The sequence below is a fragment of the Rhipicephalus microplus genome, chromosome 3 (genome assembly GCF_043290135.1).
Source record: "Rhipicephalus microplus isolate Deutch F79 chromosome 3, USDA_Rmic, whole genome shotgun sequence".
Classification (NCBI taxonomy): domain Eukaryota; kingdom Metazoa; phylum Arthropoda; class Arachnida; order Ixodida; family Ixodidae; genus Rhipicephalus; species Rhipicephalus microplus.
The window spans coordinates 271,884,554-271,899,466 of record NC_134702.1 but is presented as its reverse complement, the minus strand read 5'-3'; the positions used below and the strand labels follow the sequence as shown (position 1 = coordinate 271,899,466).

Genomic DNA, 14,913 nt, shown 5'->3' with positions numbered 1-14,913 from the left:
GTTTGTTTAAAACCTACGCCAGGCTACGTTTTCGGTTATATTGGCGCGGCATGTACACATTCGTTCAAAAGTACATTCGATCTTGCACAGAGTGCCAACGCCGCAAGCACGATCCTAGCCGTCCTACTGCACAAATGCAGCCGTTACCGTGCCCAGTGCGACCATTCAACCGGGTTGCAATAGACCTTTATGGTCGTCTACCATATACATCAGCTGGGAATCGCTGGATTATTGTAGCGATCGACCATCTCACGAAATATGCAGAAACGGCCGCTCTACCAGCCGTGACGACATGTGACGTTGCGTCTTTCCTGCTGCAACGTTTTGTTCTGCGTCATGGCGCTCCACGTGAACTTTTGAGCGCCCGAGGCCGCGTCTTTCTCGCGGATGTTATTCGAGAACTTTTTTGCAGAATGCCACGTAATTCACCGCTGTACTACCGCATATCGCCCACAAACAAATGGCTTGACCGAGCGTTTCAACCGTACTCTTGGCGACATGCTTTCTATGTATATCGCCTCCGACCACACCAACTGGGATCTTATCCTTCCTTACGTAACGTACGCTTACAACACGGCACCTCAAGCGACGACAGGCTTTTCTCCATTCTTTTTACTTTATGGTCGAGAACCATCATCTCCAATTGACACCATTCTCCCCTACCGACCCGACTCATCCGAAGGCACACCACTTTCAGCCGCGCGGTATGCGGAAGAATGTCGGCAATTAGCTCGCACCCTTACAACACAAGAACAAGGGCTACAGAAATTTCGTCACGACAATGGACGGTCCAACTACCAATTTTCGCCCAACTCTCTTGTTTGGCTGTGGGTGCCCCCCAGTGCTGCTCCTGGTACCTCTACAAAGTTTGTCAGCAGGTACCATGGACCTTATCGCGTCATAGAACAAACTTCCGCTGTTAACTACCTCATCGAACCCCTCACGGCCACTGTGGACCTGCGTCGCCGAGGCCGCGAAATCGTACATGTGAATCGCCTCAAACCATATCGCGAACCACTTGTCCTCACGACACCTTAAAACACTTACTTGGCACCATCTTCAGCGAGGGGGAATATGTAATGATGATTGTAGTGGGTCATGCAAATCTCGGCACACACATTGTCAGTGCTAAGCACGAGATGCTCGGCCCGGACTGTCGCTGATTTTGCTAGCTAGGCCTACGCTCCTACCTGGTCTCGGATAACAGTTTTGACTGTCTCCGTTCTATATTATAGTAGTAAAAGTTGCATCATGAAAAACACTCAGCAGCTCGAGATGACGTACGAAGGGACACTGACAGTAAGTTGAGACTACCGTGAAGTATTCTGTATGTTAAAGATGCAATATTTTAAGCAACGAGATTGTGCACACTTCACACATTAGAATTCTGAAACAAGTTGTCACCTCTTACATTTGTATTATTACGCATTATTATTCATAGAACTATTTTTTGGATAGTTAGAACGGACTTAAGGTGAGATTTGTACGTAGAACGCCATATAGTAATGCAATAATTTATGTGTGAATGAATGATATCAAAATAAAGATTACGTAATATTTCTCTCGAAAAAAAGTGCCAACAATTACAAAGAACATGCAATCCGCATGAGGCCTTCTGAACAGCCTTGCAAGCGTGTAAATAAAATTCTAGGTGGGAATCTATGTATACTCCAAGAAATTTAGTGAGTGGCATGCTGTATTAAGGGGGCAGGCTGGTCTTTGGGACCAAAAAGTGACAAAAAATTGATTTTTTAAAACTGACATACTTGGTTTCTGCAAGTATTTTTCTATCTTTCTGCAAACTTTCACACACCAGGAAGCAGTAATTTTTTTGTAATGTCATTCTAACTGTACAGATTCTTGGTGCTGTTAACATGCAGAAGCTGCAAAAAAATGGGGAACCGACTTTAAGGCTTCTTTATAATTTGCCAGCACCTGTGTCTAAAGCTCTACTATCAATTTATGAGTGCTTTTATGAGGATCGCAAAACGTGCACACCATGATTGTTGCTTTTTGAAGAAACTGTGTCTTCAGTTTTTTTTTTTTTTCATTTTTCTCAAAAAAAGTAAATTTACGACTAATCAATTTTGAGGCCTCAATATCTCTGCAGCTAGGGCAGGTACAACAATAATTCGTTTTGCAGTGAAAACCTGTATGTGTGGAATGCAAGTATGAGAGCAGAATTTAAAGCACAAGTCTTTTTAATTAATTGCTAATCATAATTTTAACACAATTCTAACTGCTTTTGAAAATGAATAGTTCATTTTGCTGTAAAATAACCACTAAATGCCTAAAAACAAAAACTCTTCCATACTTTCACTCTATAGTCATTAGTCTATGTTGGCATATTTTAAATATCACTTTTAATTAAGCACTTTTTTCTAGGGCAGCCTTATACAATACTGGGTGAACTTAAGTTATCTCAGGAACAAGGTGAGTTACAGGAAATATAATTAAATACTTGAAATCAGCACAAAAAAACTGCATAACCCTGTGCAGCTTGATCAAGATTACTGAAGAAATAAACAAAAAATGTCTAAGACCAGTCTGCCCCCTTAAACAGTTGTTGTAGATTATGTCATTGTGTACCATGATTTGCCACCTTTCAGAGTAAAAAATAATATACAGTTTTTGTAGGATTAAGTGTGACCGCATTGATTGTGCACCGGCGGTGAAGATAATAAAGTTTGGCATTAACTTTGGTAATTAATGAAGTTTGCTTCCTATCAGAAATTAGCAGGTTAGTGTCATTCGCATAAAGCAGCGCAGTAGCCTAGTCTAGTTGTGAAGGTAAATCATTCACAAACAGGAGGAAAAGTAGTGGTCCCAGTATGGAGCCCTGTGGCACCCTAAAATTAACTCATTTAGCAGATGATTGTGATGTGCCCATATAAATTATTTGTGTTCTGTCTTTTAAGTAGCTACTGATGAGTTCCAGAGGCATTGCAGTAATGTCATATATATATCAAGTTTACATTTAATGATATTAAGATTTAACAAGTCAAATGCCTTTGCCAAGTCAATAAAAACTCCTGCTACCAATAAACTGGTATCTATCGCTTTCCTTATACTGTCAATAAACGTTGAAATTGCTGTTGTCGTCAAGCGATTTTTTCTGAAACCAAACTGGCAAAGCAAAAGAATTTAAAATTTTTCTAAGTAACCCGTCATTCGAATGCAAATTAATTTTTCAGAGACATTACTAAACAATGATAGTACAGGCTATAATTTTCTACCATGTCTTTTTCTTTTGATTTGTATAGCAAAGTAAGTTTAGCAATTTTCATCTTAGTGGGAAATATGCCAGTTTTAAATGTTGCATCCTGCAGTTTCGGTTTCAGTGAGTAGGTTGGCAACACTGTGTTTTTGTGCTTGAATGTATTTGTGAAACGTCTAATAAAACAGCAGTATGTAAGCAGCCGCTACTCGGGGTGTGTCTGCAGCCGCTACCCAGGGTCTGTCGGTCACGTTACTCCTTCACTACAATGGCAAGGAGTTTTTGAACCCCGTCTGATACGCCCCCCAGATAGCTATCGCCGGCATCGCCCCACCGGATCCGTTTCTTCCGACACCGGGTCGCCTCGTGCAGCCATGGTTCTGATGGCACGACATGTTCAAGGTCTATCTGCTGGCTTCCGGTACTTCAGAGTTCTCCCCCAGAGAGACGCAAGGCTATTAAACCACATTTCTTAAGACCCGAAGGTCAACGTATTTTTAAAACCCTGTTTCTTTCGCAGGCGTCCAAAAAGACAGAGGAGAAAGAAGAGACCGGAGCTACGCCCGATGTGTATGACTATACAGTAGTGACACCGGCTAAGCACTTCAATACCACCTGCAACCTGGTCGTTGAGCGCCACCGATTCCAACATCGAATTCATTCCCCAGGCGAGTCTATTCAAGAATACATGACAGCGCTAACAGAGCTTGCCGCGAGGTGCTCATTTACGTTGCAAGAAGAGTCATTATGTGACTAGTTTGTTGCCAGTGTGTCCTCGCATCGTATTCAGGAACGTCTTCTGTTAGGCTCCTTGCTTTCGTTCAGCAAGGCAGTTACTCTCGCGAGTCAAATCGAGCAGGCAGCAGTCTAAATAAAGGAATTTTCCATTTCTGTGCAACCAGTAGGCAATTCATTGTCGCAGTCGTCAAGTTCATGGCCGCATGCTCGCACTTTCAGTCAACACGATAAGGCAGCTACCACTCCCCGTTTCAAAAGCGCTGTCCATCGAATTCGCAGCAACACGTGAATTCTTCGCATTCCTTCAGATGCAGTTCTAAGCAGCATCGCGCTATTTGGAAACGCTGACCAGCTAAAGGAAAAAAGTGCTTCTTTTGTGACCGAATCAAACATTTCGAAAACGTTTGCAAGCAGAAGCGGTCGAAGGCACCTGTCCACGAGGTTTAAGTAGACAGCCCGTTGCAGGATGAAACAATAGAGGTTCTTATGATTCAACAGCCTTTTACATATGGAATTCACATTAACGTTCAAGTCTGGCAGGTCGCTATGAAGCTATTAGTCGATTCTAGCTCTTCCGTTTTTATTTTTTTAGGCAAGGAGTTTGACCAACACTTCTCTGGCGTGCCGCTTCTTGCGGTTCCACGTGTGTCGCTTCTCGATTATTCTAAAAGACCAATTTCATTACGAGGCTGCTTCCTTTCTGAGGTCTTTTTCGAGAATCGCAGCGCACCGCATTTGTTTTATGTCGTCAAACAGGGTACTTTTCCCGTTGGCCTGGATGGTACTTAGGCTTTGAAGCTGCGCGTTCAAGGGTTTGAGGTGCAGTGTTTTCAAACTAGCATGGTGCCTAATGCCGAAGTATCTCGGACATTTCCGACAGATTCATACATACAGCTGCCATCAGCACTTCAGCAAAAGTTTTGCTTTCTGTTCACAAATGAGGTCGGTCTAGCAAAAGGTTTTTTCACAAGATTAAAACACGTGCGTGTGTTCAGCCAGTAGCATCAGAACTTCGCCGGCTTCCTTTAACGTTACGACCACGCGTGTCTTCCGAACTGCAGCGGTTGGAAATTTTGGACATCATTGAACGTATCGATGCATCAGGATGGGTGTCTCCTATTGTAGTCATTCCGAAGAAAGACGGAAGTATTTGGCTCTGTGTAGATTCACGTGAGCCTAACAAGGCCATCGTTCCCAACAGCTTTCCGCTGCCTCACATGGATGAGTTACTTCATGCCTTGGCGGGTTCCACGCACTTTTCGAAACTTGACTTGGCGTCTGTCTACCACCAAGTTTCCCTTAATCCGGAGAGTAGGGACTAGGCAGCTTTTATTACACATAAAGGGCTCTACCGCTTCAAGCACGTTTGTTTTTGGGCTAGCCTCAGCACCTGCTGCTTTCCAGAGTATGATGTCTCGAATCCTTCCCCTTTGTGCGGGTGTCCTCTTTTACATTGACGATGTCATTATTTTTGGCAAATCGGCTGAGGAGCACCTAAAGAACTTGGAGGCAGTGTTACAGCGTATCAAAGACGCAGGTCTGAAGCTCAACAGCAAATGTGTGTTTGGAGTTTAGGAGCTCGAATTCTTAGGCCACAAGGTGACATCTTGCGTGTTTTGCCACTGTCTGAGAAAGTGGATGCGATTGTGCAAACCCTGGTTCCAAAAAATTTCTTGGGTTGGTGGAATACTACGCCAAGTTTGTGCCTCACTTGGCTAGTTGGTAGAACCAATGAGGGCTTTTTTTAGGAAAGGCGAAACCTTCGCCTAGTCTGCTGAGGTGGACAACAGTTTCCGCGCGGTAAAGGCGGTATTATCGTCAGATCTTGTCTTGTACATGTTTGATCCTGCGCTTCTAATTATCATCTCGGCTGATGCATCCGAATTTATTCTAGGAGCAGTCCTCCAGCAGCATGCCAATGATTATCTTCATACTGTTGCTTTTGCATCATATATCTCCGGCTGAAAGAAAGTAGGTATGCAGTTGGCGAGAAGGAAGCACTTGCATGCATTTGGGCATGCGAGCATTGGCATACATACCTGTAGGGACAGAGCTTCACTCCCCGAATAGACCATCCGGCGCTAGTTTCACTTTTGTCTTTTCAAGGCTCAGGCTGACGCCCACTTAGAATTGCAGGTTGGTGCGCAAGGCTACTACGATACAATTTCATGGTGGAGCACCAGGAAGGCTCGTCCAACAGAGTAGCTGATGCTCTGTTACGATTACCTGCACATATGTCAGATAGAGAGCTGAATTTCGAGGAAGAATTTGTTTCAATGCTTCAACCAATTTGCCTGACAAAAGAGCAGTTTGATCAAGTGGTTCTGGCTGATGCCACTCTTTAAAAAGTGAAGGCGTTTGTAAATGGGTCTTGGCCATCACACAGAGATTTGCCGCAAGATCTCCAACCATACTTCAGAGTTCGTGACGAATTGTCAGTAGTGAGTGGATTGTTGATGCAGGCAGAGAGGCTTGTAGTTTCTTCATCTCCCGTGGCTGAACTTGTGGCAACAGCGCATGAAACGCACCAGGGTATTGCACGCACCATATGGTGGTTTTGGGACGTTAAACCTCACAAATCAATCAACTGGTTAAGCGAGCAGCACCAACCACAGAGATTAGCTCACGCCAGTCTATATGCTTTTCTTCTTCGTCTCTATGCAGTGGCACGTAACATGACCCCCGGCGGCGGAGGCACCATCCCGATGCTTTAAAGGTCGTTATCTGACGCATCATTGTAGAGCTTGATCCGCGATACGAGTACAATATCACTGGACCGCACAGCAGATGATGATGGATAGATTGGGCTGATCTCGTAGGTGACAGGTGTTATTTGACGCAATATACGGTAGGGTCCTGTGTAATGAGACAAAAGCTTTTCTGAGAGGCCCAGCCGACGATGAGGGGACCAGAGTAAAACGAGGGCACCGAGAGCGAAATGTACGTCTCTATGTTCCGCATCGTACCGATGGCATTGGTTGGTTTGCTACGCCATCAGACGAACGCGAGCGAGCTGACGGGCATGATCGGCTCGCGCAATCGCGTCGCGGGCATACTCGTTGGTGGACGAGGTGTGAGCTGAGATGACTGTGTCCAGTGGTAAAGTCGGCTCTCTTCCGTACAATAAGTAGAACGGCGAAAAGCCTGCTGTGTCGTGATGGGATGAATTATACGTGAAAGTTGCGTAGGATAAAGCAAGGTCCCAGTCTCGGTGGTCGGGCGACACGTACATAGCGAGCATATTTGTTAGAGTACGGTTAAATCATTCTGTGAGGCCGTTTGTTTGAGGGTGGTAAACGGTTGTCAGTGTGTGTTGCGTGTAACAAGAACGCAGAATGTCGGCGATAACTTAAGATAGAAATGTACGGCCACGGTCTGTGAGGAGTTGTCTCGGAGCACTGTGAGTCAATTTAACAAGAAGTCAGTGACATCGGTTGCACAGCTGGTCGGTAGAGCTCGCGTAATAGCATAGCGTGTAGCGTTGTCTGTAATCACGGCTATCCATTTGTTTCCCAATGTTGATGTGGGAAAAGGACCAAGCAGGTGTAATTCAACACGGTAAAATGGTTCCACGAGTATGTCGATTGGTTGAAGATGGCCAGCGGGTAGCAGTGATTGTGTTTTACGACGTTGGCATAACTCTTGCAGGCGCAAAGCCCAGCGACCAAGGGGGCCTGATGAATCTTTCATACAGGTGAGCCAGCAGAGTGCGTGGTGGTCGGTAACTACCGAAAATGGGCATTCGTATAGATAAGGTTGGAATTTCACCACCGCCCATACAAGAGCCAAACACTCACGCTCTATTATCGAATAGTTACGTTCAGGTGCGGATAGGAGGCGGCTGGCATATGCAATAACGTAATAATGGCCATGTTGTGTCTGAGCCAGCACTGCACCAATGCCATGTCCACTTGCATCTGTACGGATTTCCATAGGAGCAGCAGGGTTGAAGAGTGCCAGAATCGGAGGAGTAGTGAGAAGAGCGATGAGAGTCGAGAATGCAGAAGCCTCTTCGGAGCCCCATGAAAACGGGATGTCTTTCTTAAGAAGCTGCGTAAGCGGCCTCGCTATGTGCGCAAATTTTTCACGAAGCGTCAGAAGTAGGAACATAGGCCTATAAAGCTGCGTACATTCTTCGCAGATCGTGATACAGGAAAGTTTTTGACGGGGCTGATTTTTGCCGGGTCTGGTTGTACACCGTTGGCATCCACTAAATGGCCAAGTACTGTGACTTTATGGCGTCCAAAGTGACATTTGGATGAGTTGAGCTGCAGACCAGCACGACGGAAGATGTCTAAGATGGCTAAGAGGCGCTCTATATGAGTTTCAAATGTTGGTGAAAAGATGATGATGTCATCCAAGTAGCACAAACAGGTGGACCATTTGAATCCTCTGAGCAGGGAGTACATCATTCGTTTTAAGGTGGTTGGAGCATTACAATGGCCGAAAGGCATGACATTGAACTGATATAGGCCATCAGGGGTGATGAATGCCGTCTTTTCACGGTCCATTTCACCTACATCTATCTGCCAGTAGCCAGAACGAAGGTCTATGGAGGAAAAATAGTGGGATTCATGGAGGCAATAAAGCACATCATCTATTCGTGGGAGAGGGCACGTCTTTTTTGGTAATTTTGTTGAGGTATCGACAATCAACACAGAAACACCATGCACCGTCTTTCTTGCGGACTAGCCCTACAGGAGAAGCCCAAGGACTGCAGGATGGCTCAATGATGTCCTTTGCGAGCATTTTGTCGACCTCACTTTGGATAATGTGACGCTCGGCCGCCGACACCCGATATGGGCACCTATGATTAGGATGCTCATTACCAGTGTTTATGCGGTGGGTCATACCAGTAGCTTTCCCCAACGGACGGCTGCTGAGGTCAAAAACGTCGATGTAGGACAGCAGAACCCGGTGGAGCTCGTCAGTCTGCTGCGGCGTTTAGTTGGAAGCGATCGACGTAATAGCGCTGTCGGAGGAAGTGTCAGACTGATGTTGAGTGTGGGGGTCAGAAGGGGCCGCCATCGTAAAAACATCTACAGCATTGTCTTCTAAGGTGCAGAGCAATGCCAACGAGATCCCTTGTGGCAGCACTTATTTTCCAAGCAGAGGAAAATAATTTCCTCTGCTTCAAAATGCAGTGCAAGTAACTTTCATGCTTTACCAACACACGTGTCCTGTACATATCACGTGCTTCACAATACAACATGAAATATTGTAGTAATTATCTATGGTCAAGTCAAGTCAATCTTATTGAGCTTCTTTGCATACTAAGTAACATCGTTAGTGACAAGTAATACATTCGGAGGTCCCATAGTGAAGGAACAGACACAGGGAACAACTAATACTGGATCATATGTATTCTAAATGTCATGGGCAGCATGAGGGAAAATAATACATGTACAAAATTTAAAGGAAAGCTAAAGAAGCTACATAAAAAAACGAAAGCAACAAACAACAACAAAACTGGCATGGTATGTAAAGCTATGACTGTACAATAGTATGTGTACACTAAAAACAAAACACAATGAACCATTGGAAATCATGATGCAGGTGTAATAAATTCATCAAGACAATGTGAACACAGAATGAGTACCAAACGATATTAAATTGCAGCTATAAAACAAAAGCAAGATGAATTCATGAAAAAATAGAAAACATCAAATATTCAGCGGTAGTGATAGCGAATCAAGCATGCACAACGCTAAAGATAAAAGAAAAAAAGAATTTCTATTAAAAAAGAGAAATAAAAATGGGAGATTCCTATGTTACTAGGCCGGGTCACATAATATGTCGGAACAGTATTTCTTGTGAAGACATTAAAATGCACGCACAAATGACGCTGATTTTATTTCATATGATATTAGGTTCCAAAATGATATGTGGGCTGTTACTTTCCCGTAAATTGTTAGAATGCGGGGAAGAAGTAGATTGTCCTTTGAAGAGAGCCCCGTAATGTTAGTGTGATGGAAGTGCGGATTCTCATAAGGCGTCTGAACATGCGGTTATCGTAATGATTTCATGGGCCGGTCACCCACTACAGAAGGCACACATGTTACTGCACCTATTCCCTTAATTATTGTCATGTAGTGGGTGCATAGCAAGTTTGAAAAGATTTTATGCACAAAGTGCTGGAAGTACACACTAAGGACAGGATATCACTGTCGCCTTCAACTCTTAAAGGTGAAGCTTGAGGGTCCCCCAATTTTTTCTTTCCTCATGCTCCTACAGCCCCAGATTCTGCAAAGGCGCTGCGAGCATTTTATTGGGCCAATGCGACGATGGCGAGTTGCTCCTATGTCCACAAGCGACATGCACTTTATGAAAGTGGTCCCGCACATAAGGGAGGGGCAGTTAACGCTCACGCCAGCAGCAATAGCACTGAACCACTAAGCCACACATACTGCCGAGTAAGCAGTTCATGATTTAGATTTTTTAACATGTTTATCGTTGGTAGATTTGTCAGGATGACGTGCTGGCACATTTGCCAGCAGCCCATAGCACTCACGCCGAAATCTAATCACTGAATGATCAACTGTTGATGCACTTATCATAAAGGCGCAAAATCAGAATTTGTTTACAGTAACCGATGTGACCGAATATTAAAAAAAATAGAATAGTCCAAGTAACTCGAATATATATTCAATCTTTTCGAATGAGTGGTTAGCGAATATGAATATTATCGACTGATATGCCAAAGTTTCAAATATTCGCACACCTCTAGGGAACAGTAAAAAATGTGGCATTAAGCAAAAAAAAAATGGTTCACCTCTCTTGAAGTCCAGGAGAAACCATCGGTAGCAGAAGTAGAAGTGCGTGTAGTCTCCATTTTGGTGCATCAGCTCAAACATTTCTGCATCCAGAATCTGCGCAAGAAAGGTTGCCAACTGAAATCGTTGCCAACAGGACTGCTGTGCAGCATTACAAGATTTACCCACTGTCTTCAGTTCATGTTGTGCATAACAAAAATTTTATTAATTGGCTTGTACATTTACACCAAGGTCAACAAGCATGACCAGTTGCAGCTTGATCTGTAGGAACAATTTTGAGCAGTCATTACGAGGTGCGTTTCATTCCATGGGCATGGCACTGCATTGGTGCTACTCGAACGCAGCTACAGTGCATACATATTTCTGGCACAAGGTGAGCACCTTCATGGTTCTCATGATCGAAAATGTCAGTGCTTCTCACAAGATGGAAACCCCAGCGCTCGGCCGAGTATACAGCCAACTTGCCTGAATGAGCGACCGCATGTTGGCGAAATGGTGATCCATGGCGCCCCCATGGGGGAAGTTGGCTGCCATTCGCTTCATGAGCTCACAGAAGCAGCTGTAGGTCAGCATCTCTGCACAAAGATGTTGTAACTACAATGAATACAGTGCCAACAGCCATCGCTTTAAATTAAATTCTTCACGAGATTTCTGAATCAGCCATGCAACTATCGCCGGTCTTACACAAGTTCCTTCATTACTATTAGCAACACAATCACTGTATGCCAATTTATTTTACGAGCGTAGAAAACAATAGTAAAGGCAACAAAAACACACAAATTTCAAAGGTAATGGACAAAACCCACTTATAACTAACACACAATTTGATTATGTATTCTAATAGGCACAGTACACCCATCCCTGCCATGGCATAGCAAAACAAGGCATTTCTCAAATGCAACAACTGCATTTCCTGGTACCTAAAGTCCACATCATGGTGCTGATGCTACTGATTCGTCTCACCCCTTCAGGCACAACGAGCATCCCACGAAACACAAAATCTAGAAGACGTCTAGAAATGCTTAAAAACAGCTCTAGACATCTTAGTTTACGAGAAGACCTAAAATAGACATTTGCAAAATTCTTCAAATGTTCTTACATACAGTTTATTAAATGACAACCAAGAGAGTCTGTTCTGCCAAACATGTTGATAATGCCCACATCAAGATACTTTTTACACATTTTGTATTGCGAGTGCAAATGATTCAAATGTTTTGTTGAAAAGCACCAAAATGACAAATCATCATATCAAAAGAGCGGTGACTCAGCTTTACTAAGAAATGATGCAGCGAAGAAATTCTCAGACTAATTCGTTTTAAATGCTAATGCACCTGTAAATATAGTGCTAATTAGCAGTTGGGCAAGCACTCAGACCTTATAATAACAAAGTTGCATCTTACATGAAAATAAGTTTGTTATATCCAAAAATTCATTATAAAGGTTTATTCCCAACACTATATCTACTGCAAAACTATTTTTCATTTACTTCGTTATAACCAATATTTCTTTATATCCGGGTTTTATATCGAAGTTTGAGTTATATTCTTTCAAATCCAAGGCGATCATATAAAAACGATGCTTTCAGCAGCATGCTTGCCCAACTTCGACCAACAACAGTAGCAAAACACTGGTGCATATTGACAAGCACCTGCTTTGGCGGTACGCAGTGCTCATGTCACTCATGTTGAAACATCCTATCTCCGCAACGTTCTGCAGCGGCTCAATTGACAGGCCAGCGTTCATCGTTTAGCGCTTTGTGAAGCATTAGCGTTTCCAGCTTTTCTGTACAGACTACTGCAACTGTGCTGATACTTTTTTCCACAGGTATTTTATCGGTGTTTTGTGAAACAAGTTCTACTGTGTGTTTTCACCAACAGTTTGTCATAACGATGGCCAGATCTGCTAGTCACTTTTCTTGCAACTAGGACCTTTGCATGTTCAGATAACAATTTTTCCGGTAAATAAAATTAAGTGTACCTTGCTTTTTATCATTACTACTGAAACTCTTGAGCAGCCTTGTAATCAAAACATAAAATATGACAGTTCTTTGCTGGTTGCTCAATCTGGTTGAATCTTCATCGAATTTGCAGCCATGTATGGAGGAAGCGCTGGTGCAAATCGAATCGTAACCCAGGCTGACTCGTCCTATATCCGGTCATCTTTTTCTTCTGCGATTTACAGCTGAGCACACCCACCAGTTACAGCTCATGTGCAGGTGTGTGTGTGTGTGCAAGCGCTTGCTTGCTTACAACCATGTTGGCCTGTCAATGACAAAGTGCAATGCTCTGCGAGTGTAGTTATGATTTATTTTCTTTTATAAATACATGACAGTATTCTATCACATCTATAATTGAAAATCTGTAATTTGAACCACTTATGCTCCATTATTCATTGTTAGGCTTGTGCCAATATTTGAATGCTTGTATTATTCGAACGAATAATGCAGTATTTGAATTTTCTTTGAATTAAATTTCAATTATCATAAATTTCAAATTATTATCGACAAATGAATAAACGCGTAATAATTCACATGTACACCCTGTACAAGTGGCTTCACTGCAGTAAAGAAGTGCTAAGCCGTAAAAACACCTATTCAAGTGTATATTAGTTCGAATGTAACTTTCTGTAAAAGTAGTTTCACTCAAGTGAAATAGCGCTGCGTTATGAAAACGCATATTCAAAAGAAATCCGCAATGATGCAAAACCCCACTTCAGGGTTAAATGAAGATATTACTCTCACATAGATTAATTTTTCAGTTTACAATCGTTATACAAACTCATATGCTACAAATATAGCAAATTTTAATAAGTATTAATTTTGCAGGCTACCACTAACTTTTTACTGAAAGTCAAATCCTGCTGCGATTCAAAGTTGCTTCCATTTCCTTTGATGCAAAAAAAATGGCATTCACACAGGCCTGGGTACAACTTAAAAAAAATTATTGTGCAGGTTAGCTCGGTCTTGACAAATCAAGTATGCCCCTTTTTCTCTATAATTCATGATACTATTTGAGTTCAATTCGAAATCATTCAATCAAAATCACTATTCGCTTCGAACCCAAAACTCACTATTTGCACAAGCCTATTCGCTGTAAATTACACAGTGAGTTCTTGCATTTTCTTCAAGGCAGCTTTTCTTCACCGCTGTTCGTACAAGACATTGAGCCGGAGTCCAATACAGCTAATGTGGAAAACAGTGCAGTTTTATTGACGGGACCTGAAGTGCATTCATGCAGAATTTGAATATACGTTGCTGCAGCAGCAATCAACTTCAACTGGTTCGGTAACCTTCAGTTGTACTTTGTGTCTCATTCGGTAGTGCTGTAGTCATTAATCAAGCCGCTTTTACAACATCATGGCATAATTTATTGCTGCTGATAAGCATGATTATTTGTGCATCATATACTAAATGTCAATTAAAAAGCACCTGTTCAACCTGTGTGAGTTCACATTTATTATAAACCAACGTGCTTGACATAAAAACTGGATATATGCAGTGTGCTAAAATAGCCATTAATTTTCACGGCACATGACGCTAAAGTACGAGGAAATGAAACAGCATTATTCTCTCTACAATAGGTGCAAGTACACACAATGTCGAAAACTTTTAGATGCCACAGTGAGGACATGCGCGAATGAACAAGTATGTTAGTGATGTTGCTTGATTGTTTGGTCCCCTGCATCACCGACTGGAGTAGGAAGTGGGAGAAAAACATGATAGAGCTTCTGTGGAGCTCTCTTCAGTCACTTCAATCTGTAACTTCCTATTGTAGCAATCAGGTTGCCAGCCAAACATTCTGCAAAGACAGTTATAAATCATAACTAACAGTTTTGATTAATTATCTTATTAACATTGTGTCGAACAACCAAAAACAAGTCTTCATATTTTCACTTCTTTCCTAAAAACAGTTATAATAGCTTGTTTTATATTTTTAAAACCATCGCTATGAAACTCAGAAAACGCCCATAAAAAACATCAGAATAACATCTAAAGCTGGTCTTGTCAAGAGGTTTTTTGTGAGACATCTTTTTGCATAACATTAGCATGGCTATTCAACATTTGAATAAGTAGACTCTCAGTAAACGAAATCTGTTAAACGGAACTACTGCTTAAACGGAACTATTGCTTCTGCAATGCTTGGTTTCAGGCTTGAATTCTGCACCCGTGTTCACATCTCAGTAAAC

General features: G+C 42.6%; 1 protein-coding gene and 1 long non-coding RNA gene across 3 annotated transcripts in view; one reads left to right on the top strand and one right to left on the bottom strand.

Moving 5' to 3' along the window:
• The window catches only part of LOC119167945 (small G protein signaling modulator 1), a 301,398-nt gene that overhangs the window by 37,322 nt on the left and 249,163 nt on the right, over window positions 1–14,913 (bottom strand). The window contains exons 19-20 of one of the 2 annotated variants that reach the window (XM_037419412.2): window positions 11,194–11,303; window positions 10,728–10,824 (exon numbers count right to left, since the gene is read on the bottom strand). In XM_037419412.2, coding sequence (XP_037275309.2) covers window positions 10,728–10,824; window positions 11,194–11,303 — 207 coding nt within the window. Of the gene's footprint in view, window positions 1–10,727; window positions 10,825–11,193; window positions 11,304–11,334; window positions 14,526–14,913 lie in introns of those variants that run through there. The other variant, XM_075891022.1, reaches the window with a different exon arrangement.
• LOC142804272 (uncharacterized) lies at window positions 3,236–4,115 on the top strand. Its single transcript, XR_012894561.1, has 2 exons — window positions 3,236–3,638; window positions 3,738–4,115. It is a non-coding gene; the product is annotated as an uncharacterized LOC142804272 (long non-coding RNA).